Source organism: Phodopus roborovskii, unplaced genomic scaffold (genome assembly GCF_943737965.1).
Source record: "Phodopus roborovskii unplaced genomic scaffold, PHOROB, whole genome shotgun sequence".
Lineage (NCBI taxonomy): Eukaryota > Metazoa > Chordata > Mammalia > Rodentia > Cricetidae > Phodopus > Phodopus roborovskii.
In genome coordinates, this window is record NW_026125554.1 from 5,542,886 (window position 1) to 5,566,346 (window position 23,461).

Sequence of the window (23,461 nt, forward strand, 5' to 3'; positions counted from 1 at the left end):
GGCCTGACCTCCATCCATTGGTGATGTCTGCCTGACCCTTGCTCAGGATTGCTTTAGTCATGTCTGACTTGGCCTGGGAGGATTTCTAAGTTAGAGGGTGTTCAATGGTAAACACAGAGTCAAGACTGATGACCTGAGTTCAATCCCTTGGACCCATGTGATATGGATTGCCCCAAGTTGTCCCATGACCTCTACATGTATGCAGTGGCACACACAGGCACAAATACACACAATAATAATAAAGTAATTTTTAAGCATCAGTAGCTAGGCATAGGGTGCATGCTGTGACCATGCTTCTCTGAAGGGCTGTGGTTAGAGTCGGGGCAGCTGAACAATGTAGTAGGTCTTGCTCTTTAAAAATAATAGGCTGGGCGGTGGAGGCGCATGTCTTTAGTCCCATCACTCGGGAGGCAGAGGCAGGCAAACTCTGAGTTCGAGGCCAGCCTGGTCTATAGAATGAGTTCCAGGATAGCCAGGGCTACAAAGAGAAACCCTGTCTAGAAACAAAACAAAATTCAGTTCAAAAGCAAGGTCTGAGGAGATGTTTCTGTGGGTAAATGTGTGCTGTACAAGCACAAGGACCTGAGTTTGACACCAGCATCTATGAAACCCTAGATGTGGTGGTGTGCACCCAGCTCTGGAGAGGCTGACACAGGAGCATTGCTGGAACTCACCAGCAGCCATCCGACCCACTCACAGCTCACTGGAAGCTTCTGTTTCTGTGAGAGCTGCCCTCGAAACACAGGGTAAACAGTGTCTGAGGGCCCTCATCCAAAGTCGGCCTCTGGCTTCCACACACATACACAAAGGGACTTTAGATGCCCTTTGTATGCAACAGACACTGACTGCTCCCATCAGGACAATGCACACTGTCACAACATCTGAGTGCAGCTCTGGTGGACACCCGCCTTCCACTTTGCCAGGTTCAGCTTTTACATGGATCTAGGAACCTCAACTCTCATCTGTGCAGCAAGTACAGGAGGATCAGGAGTTAAGGCCATCTTCCCTCCATGGGGAGAAACTAAACCTCTGCCTTCCCTAAGTGCACGCTCTGTTCTGAAAGGGCCATGTGCTCCATGCAGAGGTCATCTTGGAACCTTACCAAACATCACCCTTCCTTCACAGGGTGCGGCTCTGGCCCAGGTGACCAGGTGTCACAAATGGGCACATCTGGTCTCCAAGGTATTTCTCCTTGCACAGAGCTGGTCAGTGGTGGGTCGTCTCAGAAGCACTGGTCACCCCCTCAGGCTTGTCAGGGTGATGGTGGAGAGAGGGACAAAATAGGTGGGGTTTCCTGCCCCACAGAGCTTCTGTCCTGTTCAGGCTTCTGGAATCTTCTACTCAGGCCACCCCTTGTGACATCACTGGCCATCCTCCCCTGCACTCTGCCTCAGGAGAAGGGGGAGCGTGGGCTCTCTTCACCCATCATTCACCCATCCATTCACTCACCAATGTACTTATTCATCTATTCACCCAACCATTCACTCATTCATTCATTCATCCACCCACTCACTGTTAGTATTCAGGCGCCCTTAGCCACAGCCAGTAAGAGCACCTCCTGTGCACAATCAAGTTCCCTTTTAAAAGGCCCTGCCCACCTCCCATCTTTTCCCCTTCCCCCTCTTTTTCCTCTCCCCCTTCTCTACTCCTGCTCCCAGGGACCAGTCTCTGCCTCCCCTTCTGCCCTCTCTTGCCCCTTCTCCTCTTCCCATATACCTCTGATATGAGTCCTGTTATTTGGTGTGACTTCTCTTCATGGAGTTTTTAAAATTACAACACTCATTCATACATTTGTAAGCATTTGTGAGGTTTTTGTTTAGTTTTTTAGTTTTTTCTAAAGTTCCAGTGCTGGGCATTGTGCATTACACTGGACAGAAATATAAGTGAAACGAGACAGGTCCATTCAGGTACTTGCAGGAGCCCGAAAACACACACACACACACACAGCACAACAAACAAACAACAAACAAAATCACCATCGTGTCTGGGGCTGTAGGCCAGTGGTAGCGTTTACACAGCATGCACAAGGTCTGATTCGATCCCAAGTGTCACACAAACTGGGCATGGTGACATATGCCTGTCATCCCAACACGGGGGAAGGCAGAGGCAGGGGGACCAGGAGTTTAAAGTTATCCTTGGATAATAGAGACTTCAAAGATGCCTCCCACAAACAAAGCATGCAATCATACCATGTAACCTTATCACTCCAGTGCAAAACCTTCCCTCTCTCCATACTGAAGTTCTGTGCAGTTCAGTACTCAGTCCCAAGCTCCATATCCTCCCGGATCCCCACCAAGCACTTCCTGTGACTTGCTCTAGGGGCCTACAAGTGAGCCCCTGGGGCATGTGCTCTTGTCTGGCACATTTCACTGTATCATCATGGTTCCCCCTGATTAGGATGGGTGTCCATTAGAATGTCCTCTTGTAGACTGGAGAGCCCACACCCGCCCTCCCTCACACTGAGCACAGGCTAGGAGCAGAGCAGCTGCAGTGTGAATATGGATATGTGACATCACCAAGTCCTTTCTTTCTTCTTTTCTTCTTCTTCTTCTTCTTTTTTTTTTTTTTGTTTTGTTTTGTTTTGTTTTGTTTGTTGTTTTTCAAGACATGGTTTCTCTCTGTCCTGGAACTTGCTGTGTAGACCAGGCTGGCCTCGAACTCACAGAGATCCTCTTGCCTCTACCTCCTGAGTGCTGGGATTAAAGGTGTGCCCCACCAATGCCCCACTTAATTCCCTTCTTTCGATGGTTTCTGTCAAATGTCCAGAAGGGGAATCAAGATCACAGGTCATTCTATTCTTAGTATCCTGACACAGGGTCTTATGTAGGCCGGTCTGCCCTTGGGACACTGGAGTTCCTCGGGCTACCAGACCAGAACCCAGAACTTTGCCACCAGCTCTTTGGGGATCAGTGTCCTGGGAGCTCCCTGGCTGGTAGCACTTATAGCAAAGTCTCTTTTCTGCTGCACCTGTCCTTGTTCCCCAGAGCTAGCCTCTTGAAAAGGAGCACTGGGTCACATTTCCATTGAGGCCCTGGCTCACGGAATACAGTGATGTCACAAGGGTTAGACTATAGAAGAGAATGTCCTGGAGGACATCCAGTCTGGGTGCTTCTTGTCCCTCTGTGACTAGAGTGGGAGGTGGTGACGGAGCTGGACAAGAATCACCACTGCCCCACCAATGATAAAGCATCAAGAGCCCAAGGAGAAGAGGGAGGTCTGAGGGCCATATGTGCCCTAGCCTCTCTCCAGAAACTCCTGGCAGCTAGGCAGGGTTAGTGTACTGAAAAACCGTAATCTTTTCTCCTTCATCCCTTTCTCCCCTTACAATTCTCCTCCCCAGGGTCTCTTGTAGCCCATGCTACCCTGGAACTAACTCACATACCACATACACCTGAGGAACTGGGTTCAGTCCCCACCCCCTCCAGCAAGAAGAAGATCCCTGGTTCTCACTGGCAGCAGGTTTGTGTGGGGAGGGGGTCAGATGATGCAGCTGAGGACCACACATGGGTATGACCTCTGGGCCCCACACATCTGCATACAACACACACACACACACACACACACACGAGACATTCTCACTAACACCTAGTTTGTTTAGTCTCCTGTGCTAATACCCACAACTGGTCTGTAGGTTCTCATCTTTGCCCAGACAACTCGACTACTGTCCACTCCACTCCATGAGAGGGCAGGCATCTTAACGGGTACACTTGACACCTATAACCTTGTGTGAACTAATCTCTTGTGTGTCTAATCTCTGTCAAGGGGATGTCTGACCCCAAGGAACAAGATAACCCTGAAGGCACCAAGTCTAGCCTGCCAGTAAAAACCATCCTGAAGACCAAAGTTTACAGCAAAATGACGAAGAAGGAAACCACACGAAGATCTGTAGACTCAGATACAATGGCCCCAGGTGGGAGGCCCCTACCCTGGGTGCTAGGAGAGGCTGACAGGGTCAGCATGGGGTCCCAAGGAGTCCTGTCACTCCAGGTAGTGGAGGAGCACTGGTCCCAGAGGGTGGATGATCAGTGCGGGTGAGGACCTTGTGGAGGGGCCAGGTGTACCAGGGGAACCAGGGTGGTACCTTCCAAGCTTTATCGACCTATGGCTTCAGTCACTATGACTCTGTGCTCTCTCTCCTGTGGGTCAGGAGACAGTGAACATCACCCTTGTCCTTTGTCCTGTCCTCTTGGAGACACTGACCTCTATCCTCCAATCCTCATGTGAGAAATGACCTCTGACCCCATGTCCTCCTGTACTGGGGACAGCGACCCCCATCCTCCCAGGAACCTCATTCCTCCTCCCATCCCATGGAGTGACCTCTGACCCTGAAGCAGGTAGCTGCTACTGGACAACTGAGCGTGATGGTGAAGTGAAGCTGCGCATGGGCAAGAACTCAGAGAATGAGCCTCCGATCACAGTGCCGGACATGATCATGAGTGCCGCCACCAAGTACTCACACTACCTGGCGATAGGCTCCAAGTACAAGAAGAGCTGGCAATTGCTCACCTACATTGAGTACTACGAGGCCTGCAGGCGGGCTGCCAAGGCCTTCCTCAAGGTACTGTGCTTGAATCCGCACAACCACGCTGATCCACCTGCGCATGCGCACCCTGCCCACTGTGGGCGGTATGGGGCCAGGTGATTCCTGTTGTTCATTCCTGCCACTGAGCGGCACACCACCTTAGTCATGCGAATTACTTGCCACCCTGTGCCTCAGTTTTCCTATGTATAAGATTCATTCTGTATCAAAGATGCATTGCGTGTGTATCAGACCTTGAGGATAGTTTCTGTATTACACATATTTTGTGTCTTTTAGTATTGTATGTGTATACAGAGCTTTATCAGGTGTACCACATGTATACTGCGTCATATCATACAGTTAAATACGTTCATGTAAATCATGAAATCTAGAGTGTGCATATTCATAAATATGAACATGTTCACACAGGGCACATGTGTTGTGTGAATACTGAATGCTTTCCTACATACAATATATAGAAATAGGGGCTGGAGATGTGGCAAATCACCGGCTGCTTTTGCATAGGACCAAGATTCCATTCCTAGCACCTGCATGGTGGTTCACAACTGTCTTATCACTCCAGCTTCAGGGGACCTGATGCCGCTTTTGGCCTCTGTGTGTGCACTTGGTGCATAGGCACAAAGGTAGGCAAAATACCCACATACACAAAAAATAAAAAAAAAAATAAAAAAAGAGTGTAAGAAAGAATGATTTCATCCAAAAGTCCACGCATGACTGAGCAAAACATAAGTGTTTTGCCAATATAGCCATCTCCCAGCCCCACCATCCACCCATGATGGCATCTTTGTTAGTTGGGAAGCTACTGTTCCATCCTTTGGTGTTTGTTGAGTAAATGAATTTTTTAAATGTCCATCCTTCACATTAGGGAAGGGCATAAAAGGAACCTGAAGTGTCTTGCCCAGTCAGCCTGGGAAATAAGGTCAGTGATCCAGAGCCTGCTGAAGAAAGAACAGGAGGTAGGGAGTGGAGTTTTAAACTATGACACATCAGGAAATTTAGGGAGGAATATACCAAGCCAAGGGCACAGAGCATGGAAAGGTCCTGGGCCAGGGAGCACATTCTGTGCAAAAGATGCAGCCTGGTGTGGTGGAGACGCATAGATGATGGGTAGTGGGTGGGTGGGTAGATGGATGGATGGATGGGTAGATGGTGGATTGACAGCATGTAATGGGTGATAGGCAGGTGAATGGATGGGTAACAGAAGAGTGTGGTGGAGATGCTCTGCTTAGCATTACTGCTACGTGGCACCTGGAGCTGGAGGGCAAATGGTCCAGAAAAGGAGACTGAGATTCTCATCTAAAGATTTCTGTGAGGCCAGGCGATGGTGGCACACGCCTTTAATCCCAGCACTTGGGAGGCAGAGGCAGAGGCAGGTGGATCTCTATAAGTTTTAGGCCAGCCTGGTCTACAGAGAGAATTCCAGGACAGGCTCCAAAGCTACACAGAGAAACCCTGTCTGGAAAAAACAAAACAAACAAAAAGATTCCTGTGAAATCAGGGTGATGATAGCTGAGTCTCTCAAAGGTCTCTCCTCCCTCAGGTGGGTCTGGAACGATTCCATGGCGTGGGTATCATGGGCTTCAACTCCACAGAGTGGGTAATTGCCAACATTGGAGCCATCATGGCAGGGTAAGGGGCACCCGGCCTGTTCTTGGAGCTTCTTGAGGCCTTGCCTCTGTGGAAGTCAGTTGGGTTCTTTCAGCTCAGGGAGCACACATGGGCTACAGCTCAATTGTTCACAGGGTTTGTCAACAACACAGTCCTTAGCATTCTCATTTCTCCCTTCTATTCTCTCCCCCATCCATCAAACTCATATACATCCTTTGGAACCCAACGTTTATGCCCCTTCCTCTAGATATACTTATTTCTTTTGATACCCTAGTACCGAGTCCTCCCTATACTCAGTGTAGAATATTTGTGGGAGCTTTGAAAGGGGTTCCCCTGAGTCCCACCTTCTAAGGGGGTATGAAGATGCCCCAAGAACCCCACAGTACCCCAAAGCCCTCACTCACTAGGTCTTCAGCTTCTGCATTCTGCTTCCAGTGGCATCTCTGTGGGCATCCTCTGCAGCAACTCGCCCAAAGCCTGCCAGGGCATCGCCGAGACCTCAGAGATGGACATCTTCGTGGTGGATAATGACAGACAGCTGCAGAAGGTTAACCAGGTGAGTCTCTTGAGTACATGGGGTCTGGGATGCTCTCAGTGAAAAAATTAATGTCTGTACCAGACACCCCAGGACCAAGTTCTCAGCACAAAGGGTATTTGCAGGGAATAAGAGACAGAGAGAGGGAGAGAGAAGATGAGGGAGAAGGGGAGATGAACAAAGAAGGGGGGCAGGGGCATTTGCCCTGGAGGACAAAGGACATACATGCAGGCAAAATACCAATGCGCCAACACACATAAGATATAATTTTAAAAGAAAACACTGGGGCTGAGCTCAGCGGACACAGTGTTTGCTCAGCATGGATGAGGCTCTGGGCTCCATCCCCAACACCACAGAAACTGGTAGTAAGGCCAATCAGGATTTCAAGGTCACTTCCCACTACATAGTAAGTCTGAATCCATCCTGAGCGACAGGACTCTCCACTTCTGCTGGTGCTGACCCCACGGTATCCTGCAGATCCAGGGCTATCTGAAGCATCTCAAGGCCATCATACAATACAGAGAAGACATCCAGGAAGTACAGCCAAATCTATACTCGGTATGCCTGGACAGGGGAGTCAGAGATGGAAAGCCAGCCCATACATGGAGGCCAACCTTGGTGCTGGGTGACACCGAGGGTCCACAGAAGCCAGAGTGGGATTCTTTAGTGTGTGTCCTTATGTGCCTGGCATTATGCTCTTGAAGTGTCTCCATTTTGGAGCATGTATCAAATGGCTTTCCTTTTCATGACTCCAGTGCACAGATGGAGCCAAGGTGGCTGGGCTGGGAGGGTCTCTGGGATAGCCTCGACTCCTCCAAAGCCCATTGGCCAGCCTTTCTGCAGTGGAAAGGCTTCCTGGACCTCGCAGATGGCATCTCGGATGAAAAACTGGACCAAGTCATTGACTCACAGAAGCCTAACCAGTGCTGTGCCTTGGTATACAACCAGGGCACCTCCGGGACCCCAAAGGCCACAATGCTCAGCCATGACAACGTGAGTGGTGCTCCCCGAGGGGCTGGCCCAGTGCGGTGGATTGTGAAACTAAGAACCTAGGCCTGACTTAGTGATGAACCTTTCAGATCACATGGACCACAGCAGCCGCTGTTCAGAGCCTAGGGTACAAGTGTCCTCCTGATGGCCAGGAGGTCCTTGTGAGCTACCTGCCACTTTGCTTCGCCGGGGCCCAGATCTTGGATGTATGGGTGGCCATCTCCGTGGCTGGAACAGTATACTTCCCCTCACCAGAGGCAGGGAAGTGGAATGGGCCAGCACGAGCCCCTGGCACGGTGAGCTCTGGGGTTGAGAGCAACAATGGTCAGGTGTGAGCAGCAAAGGACAGGGTGCCAGGGATCCTTCACTGTCTCTGTGCCAGCTGTAAGCTAGGGGTGAAGTGACAAGAGTAGGGGGCAAGCGGCTACAGAGCTCCCTCTGTTTCCTGGACTCTGCCCACCCCCTTCTGGCCCTCTTTCTTTCGCTCCTCGACTCGGGGACAGGGGTCCTCTGTGGCATGGCTCTACCTGTTACCTGCGCTGTCCTCGGCCCCAACCTGGTCCCCAAGCTGGTTTCCCTGCCTCATGAACTTGGTGTGCATGGTGGTCCCCCAGAGCCTGATCCCGCCCCATGCAGGGCTTCCTGACGGAGATGCTCCGCGAGGTCCAGCCCACCACGTTCTGCGGCATCCCATGGGTGTGGGACTGCATGCTGGACAACCTGAAGACCAAACAGCTGGATGCCACCGCCTTCCGCAGGAAGATTGACCGCTGGGCTATGCGCCTAGGGCTCAACACCAACAGGAGGCGGTTGCTCGGGTACAGCCTACAGGATGGGGGCAGACAGGGACCAGGGGGCAGAGATGCGGTTAGACAGGGAAGGGGCTTTGGGAGCCTGCGCCGGGGACCCAGCGGATGGTGACCCAGGAGCGGGGGCAAGGGTCACAAGTGGCCATGGCTCCGCTTCTAAAGGCAGATACACCAGCCATTGTGCTTTGGCCTGGCCAAAAAGCTGACCTTCGACCCAGCCAGGAAGTTCCTGGGTCTCAAACATTGCCAGCAGTTCCTGAACCTGGGCTTGGGGCTGCCGAGGGCCACCGTGGACTTCTTCCTCAGCCTGGACATCCCCATCTTTGAGATGTACGGCTTGACCGAGTCCAGTGGACTACACACAATATCCAGCCACCAGGCCTTCCGTCTCCTGAGGTAGATCGGTGGTGGGGTCTGTCTTACCCCAGGCGGGTCAGGGGTCCCCAGGATGTGGGTCACTCCTGAGCAAGTGACTGCTGCTCTTCGTGGGCAAGGCTTCCTGGGATGTTTCTCTCTGTGGGGTGGGGGTGAGGGAAGGTAGGATCCAGGCTTCTCTTAGTATCAAGCATATGCTGGGCACCCACACATGGCGGGGGGCAGCCTGGAAACAGACTGGGAAACTTAGTCCTTTGTGGACATTGTTTCGGGTTGTGCATGAGGCGAGGCACAGAAGGTTTGAAGGATTTCTCTCTGTAGCTCTGCCTGTTCTGGAACTTGCTATCTCCAACTCACAGAGATCCACCTGCCTCTGCCTCCTAAGTCCTGGGATAAAAGGCAGCACCCCCAACCCCCACTTTGTTGCATTTTTGTTTATGAGACTGGATCTCCCTGCACGACTATGGTTGACCTCAAACTCATTGCTTCAGCTCCCCAAACTGCAATGACAAGCATGTGCCATCACATCCAGTTTTGGGCTGAATCCTAAAACAGCAAACTCAGATGGCCAGCCTCTCTGGCCTCGGTCTGACCCTGAGAATGCAGTGCAACATGTGGCTGTCTGTCTTGACTGCAATTTTGGGCCTTACCCTTAATTATTTCATGTATTTCTGCACTGTTTTGTTCTGAGTGAGACAGTGAAGGGGTGTGAGGAGAGGACTAGATGGGGGAGGCCTGAAGGGCATCCATCCTGGTGGGGGAGCATGCCAGCACTGCTATCCCCTCCATGTCCACAGCTGTGGGAAGGCCCTTCCCAGATGCCACACAAAGGTGGAAAAGGAGAACAGGGAAAACGTCGGGAACTTGTGCATATGGGGCCGCCACATCTTCATGGGGTACCTCAATGACAAGGAAGGCACGGAGAAGAAGGTGGACAGCCAGGGCTGGCTACACACGCAGGACCTGGGCTTCTTGGATGTCGACAAGTTCACCTATGTCTTGGGGAATAGCAACGGTGAGGAATGTGGTACAGCCATGCAGGCTGCACACCATACAAAGGCACAATTGGTTCCATTCCCTCCAGGAGGGATGCCAGGGGCTGTCCCCACTCCAGCCCCACCCAATAAGCCACTGGATGTACCTTTTCAGAGACAAATGCTTTTCTTTCCTGCCACAGATCTGATCACGCTGAGCTCAGGAGAAGTAATCAACCCGAGTCCCATCGAAGAGCGAGTGAGGATGCGTATTCCCATTGTGCGCTATGCAATGATGGTGGGCCAGGGTGCCCCATACCTGTGCGCCCTCCTTACATTGAAGGTACCTGGAGGCTCCCACAGAGCAAGACTCTGACAGTACGGAATGAGGATGGGCGAGATGGGACTCATTCAGTCAGTCACCACTTTAGTAGCTTCTGTCACTGTGACTAAATACCTAACTAGAAGCAATTTCAGGGCCAGGGGAAATGTTTCATGGATAAAGTACATGCTATGCAATCATGAGTACTTGAGTTTGGGTCCCAGAGCATATGTGTGAAGCTGGGCATGAGGGAGCACACTTTATAATCCCAGTGCCAGGAAGACCAGCGAATCTCTGGGCCAGTGAGACCATACTTCAAATTTAAAAGGCAGACAGTGCCAAGGACCACCACCAGATGCTGACCCCTGACTTCCATGCATCACACACACAATACAGACACTTACACATGTTTGTTTTTTTCAAGAACGGGTTTCTCTGTGTAGCCTAGGCTGTCCTGGAACTCAGGACCAGGCTGATCTCTAACACAGAGATCTGTTTGCCTCTGCCTCCTGGGTGCTGGGATTAAAGATCTGTACCACCACCACCCAGCTTAATTTTTAAAACTTTTCTTATTGTTATGGGTATCTGTGTCTATGTGCCACAACACCTGTGTGTAAGTCTGAGGACAGCTTTGTGGAGTGCATTATTTCCTGATATACAAATGAAAGTCCTTAAAAAAAAAAAAAAAAGGATGTCCTTCTGTATATATGTTCCTCTTATTGGTTGATGAATAATACTGATTGGCCAGTCGCCAAACAGGAAGCATAGGCGGAGCTACCAGACCAGGAGAAGGCTGGGGAGAGGAAGGCAGGGGGAGGCTGCCAAGAGACGCCATGCTGCCCAAGGAGTAATATGCTAGATTACGGGTAAGCCACAGCCTCATGGCAGTACATAGATGAATAGACATGGGTTAATAATTAAGACAGAGCTAGCGAATAAGAAGCCTGAGCCATCAGCCAAATATTTTATACTTAATATTTAAGTCTTTGTGTGTTTATTTTGGACAAAGTGGCTGTGGGACCAGGCGGGACAGAAACCTCCATCTTCACTTTCTTCCCACTGGTACACAGTTCCAGAGATGAAACTCACGTCCTCAGCTTTTCAAGGCCTTTACCCACTGAGTCACCTCACAGCCCTGGTTTCTCCAGGGACCCCTGCCCACATTCGGGATGGGCCTTTTGTCTCAGTTAGGCCTCTGGAAACCCAGGCACATGGCAGAGGTGACTCTAGACCCTGGCCCACTGACAGTGAAGATGCACCCTGAGGCAGCTGTCACGTGGAGTCACATCCCAGCTCTGGTTGTTGGTTCTGGAGAGGGATGCAGAGTGCCTGAGAGTATACAAGAATCTAGAATTTTCCCTGTTCACCAGTGTCCCTCAAAGCATGGACACAGGGCCACTGGCATCAAGGTACTAAATTGAGGATGCCAACCACAGCCTGGTTGAGGGGAAGATGGGCAGGGCTTGAGAGCCAAGGCTGACTACTTGAGTTCCAACCCCAGTACTCACATGACATGGTGGAAGGAGAGAACTGACTCCCAGATGCCTGCTCTGCAGGCTTGCATGACCTTTGAGCAGCATGCTCTTCCCCTCCCTACTGGAAGCGGCAGGGCTTTCTGATGCCCTGGTACCCGTAACTTGGAGGACCCACGTGCCATGGGAATAGCCCCTGAAGGATGCTCACAGAACACTAACTCTGTCCACCTCCACAGTGTCAGATCAATCCAGAGACTGGAGAGCCTCGGAGTGCCCTGACCAGCGAGGTTGTGGCCTGCTGCCGGAAACTGCGGAGCCAGTCCACCTGGTTGACAGATGTCCTATACGACCGTGACCCCTTGGTCACAGAGTTCATCAGCCAGGGCATCCAGGATGTGAATGCCGAGGCACCCTCGGAGGGTGCCAAGATTATTAAGTGGGTCATTCTAGACAACGATTTCTCTGTTGGCGGTGGGGAGCTTGGTGAGTGAGTGGCAGGCATGGGTGAGCCATGGACCCTCTCAGCCTCCTAGCCCCAGGTTTCCACCGAGTACGGGAAGGGTTTGTGGTCATATGGCTTTAGCTTATGTTTGCAACAAAACACACTTAAAATAGGCATGGTAGTACATATTTGTCAGTTGAGAACTTGGGAGCCAGGCAGGAAAATCGTGTATTCAAGGCCTGCCCAGGGTATTGAGAGAGACCCTGTCTCAGAAATAAACCTGGACCTGGGGAGATGGCTCAGTCTGTAAGGATGATGGCAGCACAATCACAAAGACCTGTTTGATTACTGCAGACTCATGTTACAAACAAACCAACCGCGGGCATGCTGTTGGCCTTTATTTTTATGCATATGACTGTTTGTCTGAATGCATGTTTACCATGTTTGTCCTGTACCCACAGGGATCAGACTAAGGCACCAGATGCTCTGCCATTGGAGTAGTTGGGAGCTACCATCTGGGTGCTAGGAAGTGAACCCAGACTCTCTGCAGGAACAGCTATCTCCCAATGCTGGGGAGGCAAAAATCAGAGAATCCCTGGTCCTCCCTGGACCATCAGCCTAGCCTACTTGGCCAGTGGGGAGGGGAGGGCTAGAAGTAGAGGTGCACACCTTTAACCCAGCACTCAGGAGTCAGATACAGGCTGGTTTATAAAGTGAGTTCTAGGATAACCAGGGCTACATAGTGAGACCCTACCTCAAGAGCAAAACAAAACAAAACACGCTGGGAGCTAAGGAGATTATTAGTGGCTATGGGAGCTTGTGCATGAGGGCCACAGGGACTCCTCTAAAAAGCTGGGTGTAGAGGTGAAGGTCTGTTAACGCCATGATGTGGCGGCAGAGACAGGCGAATCCCTGGGGCTTGCTGCCAACCAGCTTAGTTCAAAGTTGACTGACAGACCCTGTGTGAGAGTGATGGAGCATGACACCCTCCTCAGGCCAGAAGAGCACACATTCCCACATCTGGACCAGACAGACGGCTCAGGGGCTAAAAGCACTTACTGCTCTTGCAGAAAACCCAAGTTCAGTTCCCAATGCCTACACATACACACACTGGGCAGCTCACAACCAGCTATTGACTCCAATTCTAGGGATCTGATGCCCACTTGTGACCTCTGAGGGCACTGCAAGCACACGTGTACACACACACATACACACACACACACACACACGCACGCACACACGCACCTATATTTAAAATAAAATACATCTTCAAAAATGTCTGCCACATCTAAACCTTGCTTGTATAAATGTGGTCTGCTGAACTCAACCCCAACACTTTCCTCTCAGCAGGAGATAGACCAACTCCAGATCTAATTCTTGGCTTTTGGGGGCTGAGGCAGCATCTGAGTGTTGGAAGATTCTGGACTGGACCCACAAAATGTGGCCCAAAGCTGTTTAGACCCCAGGTCCCTGGGGGTGGCATCTCCATGCCTACGTTTTAACAATTGCCTCACCTACCCCCACCCTGTGACTGTAGGAGAGAACTCATGGGGTACCTTGGAGTGGGTTTCTACTCTCCTGACCCAGGTCTCATGCGCTAACATCCACTCAGCCCTCTGACAACAGCTCAGGCTTCCAAGAGGGGACTCCTGGGAGGAATTCGAGGGGGCTTACCACAGCCTTGCTTCCATCACAGGGCCCATGTCCAAGATAAACAGGACCATTGTGGCCAAGTTATACCAGGAGGATATCCAGAAATTCTATGAAAGGAGTGCAAGCTCCTAGCAACCCTGTGCACTCCAATCTTCGGCCAAATGCTGGTAGTTCCTGTTTTTCCATCCTACCTGTCAAGGGGCAATGTCTACAGTGGGGGGAGGGAGGGGTGGGGGATGCTCTATGTGTGGGTGGAAGGCATATCCTGCCCTCTAGTGTTGGGATCTGAATTCTAAAGGAATAATTAAATGTGTTCACTAAAGTGGTGGATCTCACCCAGAGGTGATTTTGTCAAGGGACACTGGGCGACATCTGGCTGTCGTGACTGGTTGTGAAATAGGTGGAGGCCCAGGACACTGCACAGTGCTCAGCAGGGCCCAGAGGCTGCAGATGCCAGGTTAAGACCCTGAATTGTAGTGACTCCTGACCCAGGCTTCATGTTGACACATCAAGGAAGACTCAAACTGAAATGGCTCCCACCCCAGACTTCATTAAAAAAAAAAAAAAAAAAAAATGTATTCTGCTGACAGTACCAGATCTCATTACAGATGGCTGTGAGCTATCATGTGGTTGCTGGGAATTGAACTCAGGACCTCTGGAGGAGCAGCCAGTGAGCTGCTTAATCACAGAGCCATCTCTCCAGCCCCCCACAGACTTTATTCTTAAATTGAAAACTACACTTTGCTTTTTGTCACAGTTGGTCTGGTTCTCAGCAACACCTCCAGCCCCTCACCAGTAGATTCTAGGCAGGTGCTAGAGCTATAGAGGGTTGTGAGCTGCCATGAGTGCTTGGAACTGAATGTGCGTCCTCTGAAGGAGCAGCAAGCTCTCTTAACCACTGAGCTGCTTCTCCAACTCACTTATATACTACACTAAATGAGAAGTTGAGGAATTGCAGGGACCTAGTTTTCCTTAGAAACTAACTGCAAATGATCCCTGTGGGCGCAACAGAGGCAAACAAAGGGACCCAAGAGTAGCTGCTGGACATGGAGTTTAGGGGGCACACTCAGGAGATCTTATGCTGTCTTCATAACAAGCAGCTGGGACTCCACCCCCACCCGGTTTTCCAAGACAGGGTTTCTCTGTAGCCCAGGCTGCCCTAGAACTCACTCTGTTATGTAGACCAAGCTGGTCTCGAACTCACAGATCTTCCTGCCTCTGCCTCACAAGTGCGGACATTAAAGGCCTGTGATGTGCTCAAGACAGCTTGTGCTGGAGTTCCCCTGGGGACACATGGCTGAGCAAGCTTGATGGGGCTAGAAGGGACCACAGGGGATGTCCTATCAGTGGGGGCAGCCGGTGCACAGAATTTATAACAGAGGAAATGGAACTTATCCCCTGGTGTCCTGTAAGACTCATTAAAATGCAGGAAGAAATGACTCTCAGAAGGTTCTGGAGCCCATCCACACATTAAGCATTCTGTCAGGATTGCTGGCAGGGGAGGAGGATACAGGTGGGGAATCAAGCAGGGGCCTCCATGGATACAACTTTGGAACTGGCACCTACACTGTGGTGGGCTCAATGGTGACACAGTTCAAGTACCCCCAGGGATCTGCCTGACTCACTAAGGTAGCTGACCTTTGGTCCATCATGGGTACCCAGGAAGTTATAACTGACAAAGTGAATGGATCAGGTTTCTGGACCCCCAGTCTGACTGGTGAGTCAAATTGGAAGTTATTTCCATTCTGAAGAAAAAAAAAATGCTGAGTATGGACAGTTCTTGTATGTGTCTAGAGGTGGAGATGATGGTAGATAGACAACTTGAGCTGTTTAGACCAGCATAAGGCGGAGAAACCTGTGTGTAAGACAGACTGCAGGGATAAAACACTCGAAGCTGCTAAGATTTCAAGGAGAGGTTATGACAGTCCAAATAGCATGATGTCATTTGGTATGGTCCTATAGCTGTATCATAAGGTAGGTGACATTGGCATATGGTGACACCAGGGGAGGGGATGGCACCTTGGGAAGTAATCATGTTGGCATGAGAATGTCATTGACCTGTTGATGATGTCACTGGGGACATCAGCTTAGCAAACACTACTATGGGCTGCAGCTCAGGGGGCAGAGAGCACATTAATGTACACAATGCCCTGGGCTCCCATTCCTAACAACACACAGACTGGTATGGGGTGCATACCTGTCAGCCTAGCATTCAGTAGATAGAGGCAGGAGGAGGAGTTCAAGGCTAGCCTGGGCTACATGACATTCTCTCAAAACAAACTATTATAACAAGGAATGGTCAGTGGGAACTAGATTGTGAAAAGGACCAGGTCTGTCCTCAGCAACACTCTTACAGAGCTTGGTTCTCCATGGCTTCCTGCTTTCTTCATGGGGAACATGTTATGGGAGTTCAGACCTCTCCATGCATGCGCACCTGCTCGAGGAACATAACAAAGACCTCCAAATGCTAAGCTGATGCAGCAGCCTGACTGGAACTTGCTTTCTGAACTGCAAGCCACACAGACCTTTTCTTTACAAATTACCCACTCTCGGGTAATCTGTTGCAGTCACAGAAAGAGTATTCTTCAGTGATCCAAATCCCAAATAAACTTTGCTAGGTACAACTAGTAAATTCTAATTTTATGTGCCCACATATTTTTAATAAAAACTGCATGCACATGTATGCCTGTGGAGACAAGGGGTCAAACCTTTGTTCTTCCTTGGAAACTATCCTCAATCTTGTTTTTAATACAACAGGGACCTGGAACTGGGCCTGGAAAGAAGTCACAGTCCTCACTGGCTGTCAAGTGAGACCCTTGCTGCCTTGCTTACAGTGGGTGGGGGTGGGGGACAGAGAACGCTAAGTGGTGATGAGTGCTTGGTTCCTAATAAACTATGCAGCTCATAATGACCTGCAACACTGTCTCCTGGCCCTGACTAGCACCTCCCAATATACACACACAAACATGCCAATGTTGTTATACACCTGACTAAGTGGATTCTGGAATGGAACCCAGGTCCCCAGGCTCATACAACAGTTTTTGTTTGTTTTTTTCCTGAGGGTCTAGCCCTCAAAATTTTGAGTCACCCATACATCTCTCTGCAGGGTCCTGCTCCAGGGCCCTTGCCCTGAGCGTGGCCAGCAAACACTGGTGAGTAGGCATCTGTCTGATAGCCATTACACCAACAACTTTCTTGAATGATATCTGGCAGCAGTACCCTGAGAGCAAAGTGGGCTGGGATGGTAAGTCCTAGAAGAGTCCATTCTCACCACTGAGCATGAACCACTTGCTAATAGGACTCAAGAGGTGATTGCTATGTGGGTGTGGTAGCCGAGGATGTAGGCTTATGTATGTCACTCATCCACGTTCCTGGCTCTCTGAGGGGAGCTCATCTGTAAAAATGGGCCCAGTGAGGGTGACACCAGAGGCCTGTGGGTTCTGCCAAGGTGTAGGAACTGGAAGACCAGCACTTGGGTGTCCTCCTCCCACGTCACCCCCCCACCCCCTTGCTGGTCCACCCACTCCTCTGTGACTCCAGACTGTTTGTAACCAGCCCTCACCCATCGCTCCCAAGGGAATGGGAAATTGTGGACCACTCTGTAGTCCAGGCTCCCAGTGTGGTTCTTCCCACTCCTGACAGAATCAAAGGTGGGACACTCACTGTTCCCATCTCACTTTATTTTCTATAAAACTCCTCCATAATTTCACAATTTAACAAAAAGTTTAAAATGCGGGACCAACAGCCCTGCAGCTCATTAGAAACACGGCTCTTTGTCCCTCTGTCCAGGGCTCGTCTGGGCCAGTGACGTGTCTATTCCTGGAGACATGTCTTGTGAAACCCTGGAGAGGGACAGGTATCCAATACCTTTTGCACCCAGTGTCATGAGCTGGTTCAGGAGGCTGTAGCACAGGGACTCACTGGGGGGGCAATCCTGGTGCCACCCCTTCCTATGGACTAGTCCCTAGAGCCCTCGGGGCTCTGTCTACAAGCTTTTTTAGGCTTCTGGACAGCCAGCATGGGCCCCAGAGTGGCTCTGGAGGACAGTGGTGTGACCTTCTGGCCAGAGGAGGTAACTGAGATGGGTGGGTGCTTCCAGGAGGGCCTTGGAAGCATCTGGAAGGGCTGGACACTGAGGCCCAGGGCAGCAGGAGGGCTGGGCCCCTGGCAACTGCAAAAGGAGGAAGAATGGCACCCTGGGCTGAGGCTGTTTGGGGCCCTGGCGCACTCCATGTGGATGCCAATGGCTGCCACGGTGCCAGGGCCTTCTGACCAAAGGCTGAGGCTGCAGAATGCCTGGTGGAGAGTATTGTCGGCCTGTCTGGGAAGAGGTGTGGAGCCCCAACCCTGCTTCCTCCCAGCTGGAGGGAGTAGGAAGGGGGCTGCAGAGGGAGGCCTCTCCTTTCCCTGGGGGTGAGGGAAGCCTTAGAGGCTGGGGTCTTTCTGACAGGGAGAGGGAGCTGGGAGGCCAGGCCTCCAGGGGTGAACCCACACTGGGGAGGAAGCGACATCAGAGAGGCAACTGTGAGCCAGCTTGGGCTCAGGCCTCTTTCAAACACCTTGGTTTGGGCACAAACACTGACAACAACTGGAGTTGGGGTTGGGGAGGGTCCTCCAGGCTTAGGCATGGGAAGGGGGCTGGCTTGGCCCTTGGCAGTTTACGGGGCAAAGGTCCAACGCCTCTCAAGGCCCACTGCAGAGGCAGAGGCCATGTGGCTGGGAACAGAGGCAGTCTGGGGCTGGGCCCGCCTCACACACACCGTCCTATCATATTTGGCAAAAGCTCATGTTTTCAAAGTTCAAAGACTTGATCAGCAAGAGAGCAGAGGAGGCGGCCCATGGGGAATGATGGCCCAGTAGTGCCAGTATGGCCAGCCTTGGAACTGTGGGTGCTTGGCTGGCACATGGCTACAGAGGTGGCCCTTGTGGATTCAAGACTCGTGCCCATTGTAGTGTTCACTGGCCTGGGGCCACGAGAGGCAGTGGTATCCTGGGATCTAGAGAGGAGATCCCCCGTGCCTCTAGCAGGAGGTGGCATGAGCCTCCCCAGCTGCTGGACACACCCAGAGTACACACAATAATACACAAGGCTGCATGACAGGATGCCAGGGGCAGGTACCTGCCAGGCAGAGCCAGGTGTCCATGGCTAGCCCTGGTCACACTGATAGACCCGTGAGTGTAAGAGGCAGGCCAGCAGAGGGAGGCCTGTGAACTGCATGGAAGACTGTGGTCATCCTGGCCACTCAGAGAGGCCCAGGCAGTGACCTGCCACTCAGCCCTACCCACAGTGGACAACTGGCAGAATGAACGAGGGGCTGCAGGCCACATGTGTCCTGTGTCACCCCCTCCTGTGGAAGTGTGGCCCGCAGCCCCTTCAACACCAACCACTGAGGGGCACCAGGGCACCATGGTGAGTTGGGGGTGGTACCGGGAGCGGGAGCCATGGCGGGCCAGCCCTCATGCCCAGCCCCTCCCGTGCCCATGCCCACCGTGGCTCTACAGTGGCGGCTGGGGTCATGTGGCCACGGCCTCCAGGCAGCTCTGCAGCTTGCGAACGGTGCTCTCGTCCAAGGAGAAAAGGTCAAAGTCGAAGGTGGTGTTGGTGACATTGAAGTGACCAGTCTCCTCAATCAGGTTGACAATCTGTAAGGTGGGTTTGGTGGACTCAGGGAACAGAGCTGGGTGCCCCATGTCCAGGCCTGAGAGGAAAGGGCGTAGTACCTGCTGCAGCACGTTGCGCTCACGCAGAGCCATCAGCCTCCGGTGTAGCTCCACCAGTTCGTCCGTGTAAGCCTGAGGAGAAGTGTGTCAATGAGCTCGGGGTACTTGGGTGCAGCACAGTTCAAGACCCCGCCAACACACACCCTCACAGGCCCAAGCACCCCACCTTGTCGTAGGTAGCCTTCTTCAGAATCTTTTCAGGTTTGCTGCAAGGCTCAGGGCTCCTCCGGCCGGACACCTGCAGGGACCCCAGACCTGTGAGCTCCAACATGCCCTCCTACCTAACCCTCCCAAGATAGCTACAGAGCCCAGCTCAGAGCCTGACCCCACTCACCTTGCTGCTGGGAGGGGGTGGCTTCTGGGGGGGTGGAGGCTCACGGCTAGGCAGGCAGGAGTCAGCACTATTGTCGCTTTCACTGTCACTGAAGCTTAGCCTAAAAAAAAAAAAAAAAGGGGGGGGCAGGGTGGTGTCAAGTTGACTCATGCTATATACATTGGTAGAAATGGGGTGCTACTATGGACATGCTGCCCTGCCTTCACCCCATGAAGGAGCTGCCCAGTGCTGAGCTCCAGGGCTCTCTGACCCACTCCTAGCTGCTGCATGAGACACCACGCTGACCTTGAACACCAGAGACCCTTGCAGCAAGTCTCAGCCCCTGCAGCAGTCCTGCTGTAAAGGTCACACAGAATGATGTCCAACCTGAGTACCCAAGTGACAGGTAGACCCTTAGCCCTTGTTTTATCCTATCAGTAACAAGCTCCTTGACAGTGGCCAGAGCAGTCTCCTGGCACACTCAACAGCATGCTTTGGCTCCAACAGGCCCCAGCATTAGTTCTTCTTGTACCATTGGGCTCTGAGGTCAAACCCAGGTCCTCAGGCCTGGTGGCAAGTGACTTTATTCACTGAACCATCTACCAGGACAGCACTTTCCTCCTTTAGTTCCCGGTCAGTTGGTTCCACCCAGGGCTCCTGCTCCAAGGCCAAAAGCAAGACTCCAAGTCATGCTGTTACCAGGCAACCACAGTCCCAGGCTTCCCTTATTTCTGCCTCTTCCTGTGCTCAATAGGTGGCACCTGGGGATGCTGGGCCCTGGACCTCCTTAGGGGTAAGGCAAGACATGGGGCCTTGCCAGCAGGCACCTTGTGTGTGACCCTTCCCTGACAATAGATAATTCTAGCCCTGCTGGCTAACACAAACACCCTGAAGATGATATATATATGTCTCCACAAGGTAACCCATGAATCTATGACCCCTTTGGATGGGATTGTGTGTGACTCCCAAGAACCTGCTTCCCATTTTCTCCCAGGGTCAAGTCCTCTCTGTGAACAGAGGCCAGCTCCTATGGGAGATAAGTCTGAATCTCATGGTTCTTGGGTGTATGATGCTGTGTGAGTGTGCAGGGCCTGGCTCACTGTGAACAGGGAAAGGCTGGTAGCCCTGGATGACAGGGAAGGGACTATCACCAACATTTGTCAAACTTTCTGGGACCTCTCTACAGTGAACTCTTGGGTACACTACCCTAAGGGAGGGCCACTGCAGCCCTGGCTTGCTGTGCCATCCCCAGCTCTGCCCGTCACAACCTGGTATTCAGCCTGTTGGAGGCCTGGAAAGGTGGTCCCAGTAGATCTCCCATTCCAGGAAACCACAGTAAAGACATGCTCACCACAAGAGATGGCTACCCTAGCCCTGGCTCACCTGGGTACCCATGCCCCCCACCCTCCAACACACCTCTGCTGTGCCCAGCTCTCCCACAGGCAGTCAACCTTAAGCCACCAAAAGCCATGATGAAAAGGCCAGCTTCAGAGTTCCCCAACCTGGCCCTAACAGTGAAAGCCTAACACACTCAGGCTGCCTCTAATACCACCCAGGCCCATCGGGTCTGCACTGCCCACTCACCTGGACTCTCGGCCTGGGTTGGCCTTGACGGTGGTCTCCTCTCCCGATGACGAGTCATCCTCATCAGACTCCTCAGATTGCAGATCCTCCACCATGGAGCGCAGGGGTCCTGGGGGCAAACAGGGGAGAGCTGAGCCCTTGGAGGCCTGCCCCAGGGTCACCCCAGACTCATCACCACCTGTAGGGTTCCCCTGGCCTACAGCAGAGTTCCCTACCCCTACCTTCCTGGCCCTCCTCATAGGCCTCAGGCTCCTGGTCTGTGACTACCTTGCAAGACCCCTCCATCACAGCAGCCAAAGCTCAGAGTCTCAGCTGGCCCCCTACTCTGCCTGGGACCACAGTCCCCGCCCAGCCTGCACCCCTTCACGAGGATACCCAGTCCTCAGAAACCCTGTATGATTCCCTGGGTCCACCGTCCTCCCTGTTCTCCAGAGGCACCCAGTTCCAGTCCCCTACAGACGGCATCTTTGGTTTATATTCCTGTTGCCAAGGCAACAGAGGGACACAAAGCCCTCAATTACCTTGGTCACATGATGCCGATTCAGCTGGTTCCCTCTCTAATCAGCGGGTAAGAACCTTGGAGAGTATGAACTTCAAGGACCCCATCCCCCAGCCAGGCTCCTGCCCCCAAAGGAGGCTGCCACCATGGGAGGCAGGCTCATCAGGGCAGCTTGGCTGTGCTTGGGCCTGATCCCACAATCTGCCCAGGCTGCTCTAAGGCAAGATACAGAAGTTAGCCTAAATACCCCTCCCTGGAAGGCCCACTGAAACAGCCAGGCCCAACACACAGACATCAGCCTGATAGGTCAGGACAGGCTGAACCTACCATGCTGAGTGCCTGTCCCTCCGGAGGGAATACCTGTCTGGCTGTAGGCCTGTGAGCTCCAGGGAGTGACCTGGTTCCTGGTGAGCACAGCTCCTTGTCTTTACCAATCCCCACACCACCAGGAAACCTGTTAGGTGTCCCAGTTGATAGCACGGGCCTCCCCTGACTTGTGGGCACTGAGTTCAGCCCAGGGGGAAGAGATGCCAAACAAGGGTCTGGCTCAAGAGTGCAAGCCCAGGTCAGTCCTTCTGAAGCAACAAGCAGCCCACCACATCCTGTCACTGTAGCCATGCCTCTCCCAGGCCTGTGCTCCTCCCTAGGCTGTGCCTACTGTCCCTCTTCCACCCACTTGTACCAGCCCCACCTCCCCTTTGGACCCACCTTGGCTGTGGTTCTGAGATGGCTCAAAGTCTGAGTCGGAGCTGGAGTCAGAGCTAGAGCTGGCATTGGCTGGGCTTGACTGGGCCGACTTCAGCCCATGCCAGGGCAACACAGAGGGAGAGAAGAGATTGTTACCTTGCAAGTTGGAGGAGGGGGCAGTAAAGCAGTTATATGGCCCCAAGGTGCCAGGGAAGGAAGCATGAGCTTCTCTGGGGCTTAGGGAAAGTGATCTAATGTCAAGACACTACCCAAGCTTCACTACTACCCACCAGGTGCACAGGAGTGATGGTAGAGTTGTGTGTCACAAACACCTTGGCGCAGTGTACGCCTTGCCTGGTCTTCCTGTGGCTGTACAGGGATGGACTTGGCCACCAGGGGGCAGTGACAGCCAGGACAAGACAAGGCAGGGTGCCACTGGAGAGTCGTTCAGTGAGTGCTGGGAGGGGTGTGTGGTGTGTGCAGTGTGTAGGGTGTGATCTGTGGTGGAGGTCTGTAGTGTGCAATGTATGGTAAGGTATGTGAGTTGCGGTATATAGTGTGGGTTTGCTGTGTGTGGTGTGGGGGGTGTGATCTTGATACATAGCAAGATCATAGGTAGATACAGACCAGTTATTGCAGATAATAGCTGGAGGCTAGCCATGGGAGGAAGCAGAAAAAGCAACAGGGACAGCAGATCTTCTAGGGCCCAAGCCCCATTAAGTCTGTCATTTACATGGGACTAAGTGGCTACGGCCTCTCCCTCCCCAGTCAAAGGGTTAGTGTGGGAACAGGACAAACCTGTCAGGGTAGAGCTCAGGACCCAGAGCTCTACCCAGAGAGAACACTGCAGGCTAATAGCAGAAACTGTCCCGCTCAGGGTCCCCTGCAGCCTGGCCTCTCCCCACCCACCTTCCATTGGCCAGTGGGAGTCCCT

The 23,461-nt window shown here is 52.3% G+C and overlaps 2 protein-coding genes across 4 annotated transcripts in view; one reads left to right on the top strand and one right to left on the bottom strand.

Moving 5' to 3' along the window:
• Positions 1-3,765: 3,765 nt before the first annotated feature.
• On the top strand, positions 3,766-13,906 carry LOC127216538 (long-chain-fatty-acid--CoA ligase ACSBG2). The gene is made up of 13 exons (XM_051177240.1): positions 3,766-3,910; positions 4,284-4,558; positions 6,081-6,169; positions 6,584-6,704; positions 7,161-7,241; positions 7,527-7,676; positions 7,763-7,969; positions 8,310-8,491; positions 8,645-8,878; positions 9,655-9,872; positions 10,035-10,174; positions 11,865-12,111; positions 13,767-13,906. Exons 1-13 carry the CDS (start codon positions 3,766-3,768, stop codon positions 13,853-13,855), a joined length of 2,178 nt encoding a protein of 725 aa, XP_051033197.1. The 3' UTR covers positions 13,856-13,906.
• A 3,476-nt stretch (positions 13,907-17,382) lies between these two features.
• The window catches only part of Mllt1 (MLLT1 super elongation complex subunit), a 41,082-nt gene continuing 35,003 nt past the window's right edge, over positions 17,383-23,461 (bottom strand). For 2 of the 3 annotated variants that reach the window (XM_051177644.1, XM_051177642.1), the window contains 6 exons: positions 22,549-22,636; positions 21,342-21,450; positions 19,779-19,878; positions 19,611-19,682; positions 19,445-19,516; positions 17,383-19,366 (listed from right to left, as the gene is read on the bottom strand). In XM_051177644.1, the coding sequence (XP_051033601.1) occupies positions 19,238-19,366; positions 19,445-19,516; positions 19,611-19,682; positions 19,779-19,878; positions 21,342-21,450; positions 22,549-22,636 (570 nt within the window). In that variant the 3' untranslated portion in view covers positions 17,383-19,237. The remainder of the gene's footprint in view (positions 19,367-19,444; positions 19,517-19,610; positions 19,683-19,778; positions 19,879-21,341; positions 21,451-22,548; positions 22,637-23,461) is intronic. The other variant, XM_051177643.1, reaches the window with a different exon arrangement.

Bases quoted from the DNA above. Each gene is read 5' to 3' on its own strand.
- LOC127216538 (XM_051177240.1), top strand. From the start codon at position 3,766: ATGTCTGACCCCAAGGAACAAGATAACCCTGAAGGCACCAAGTCTAGC. The intron at 6,170-6,583 runs GTAAGGGGCACC...TTCTGCTTCCAG, and splicing joins ATTGGAGCCATCATGGCAGG to TGGCATCTCTGTGGGCATCC. The intron at 8,879-9,654 runs GTAGATCGGTGG...CCATGTCCACAG, and splicing joins CAGGCCTTCCGTCTCCTGAG to CTGTGGGAAGGCCCTTCCCA.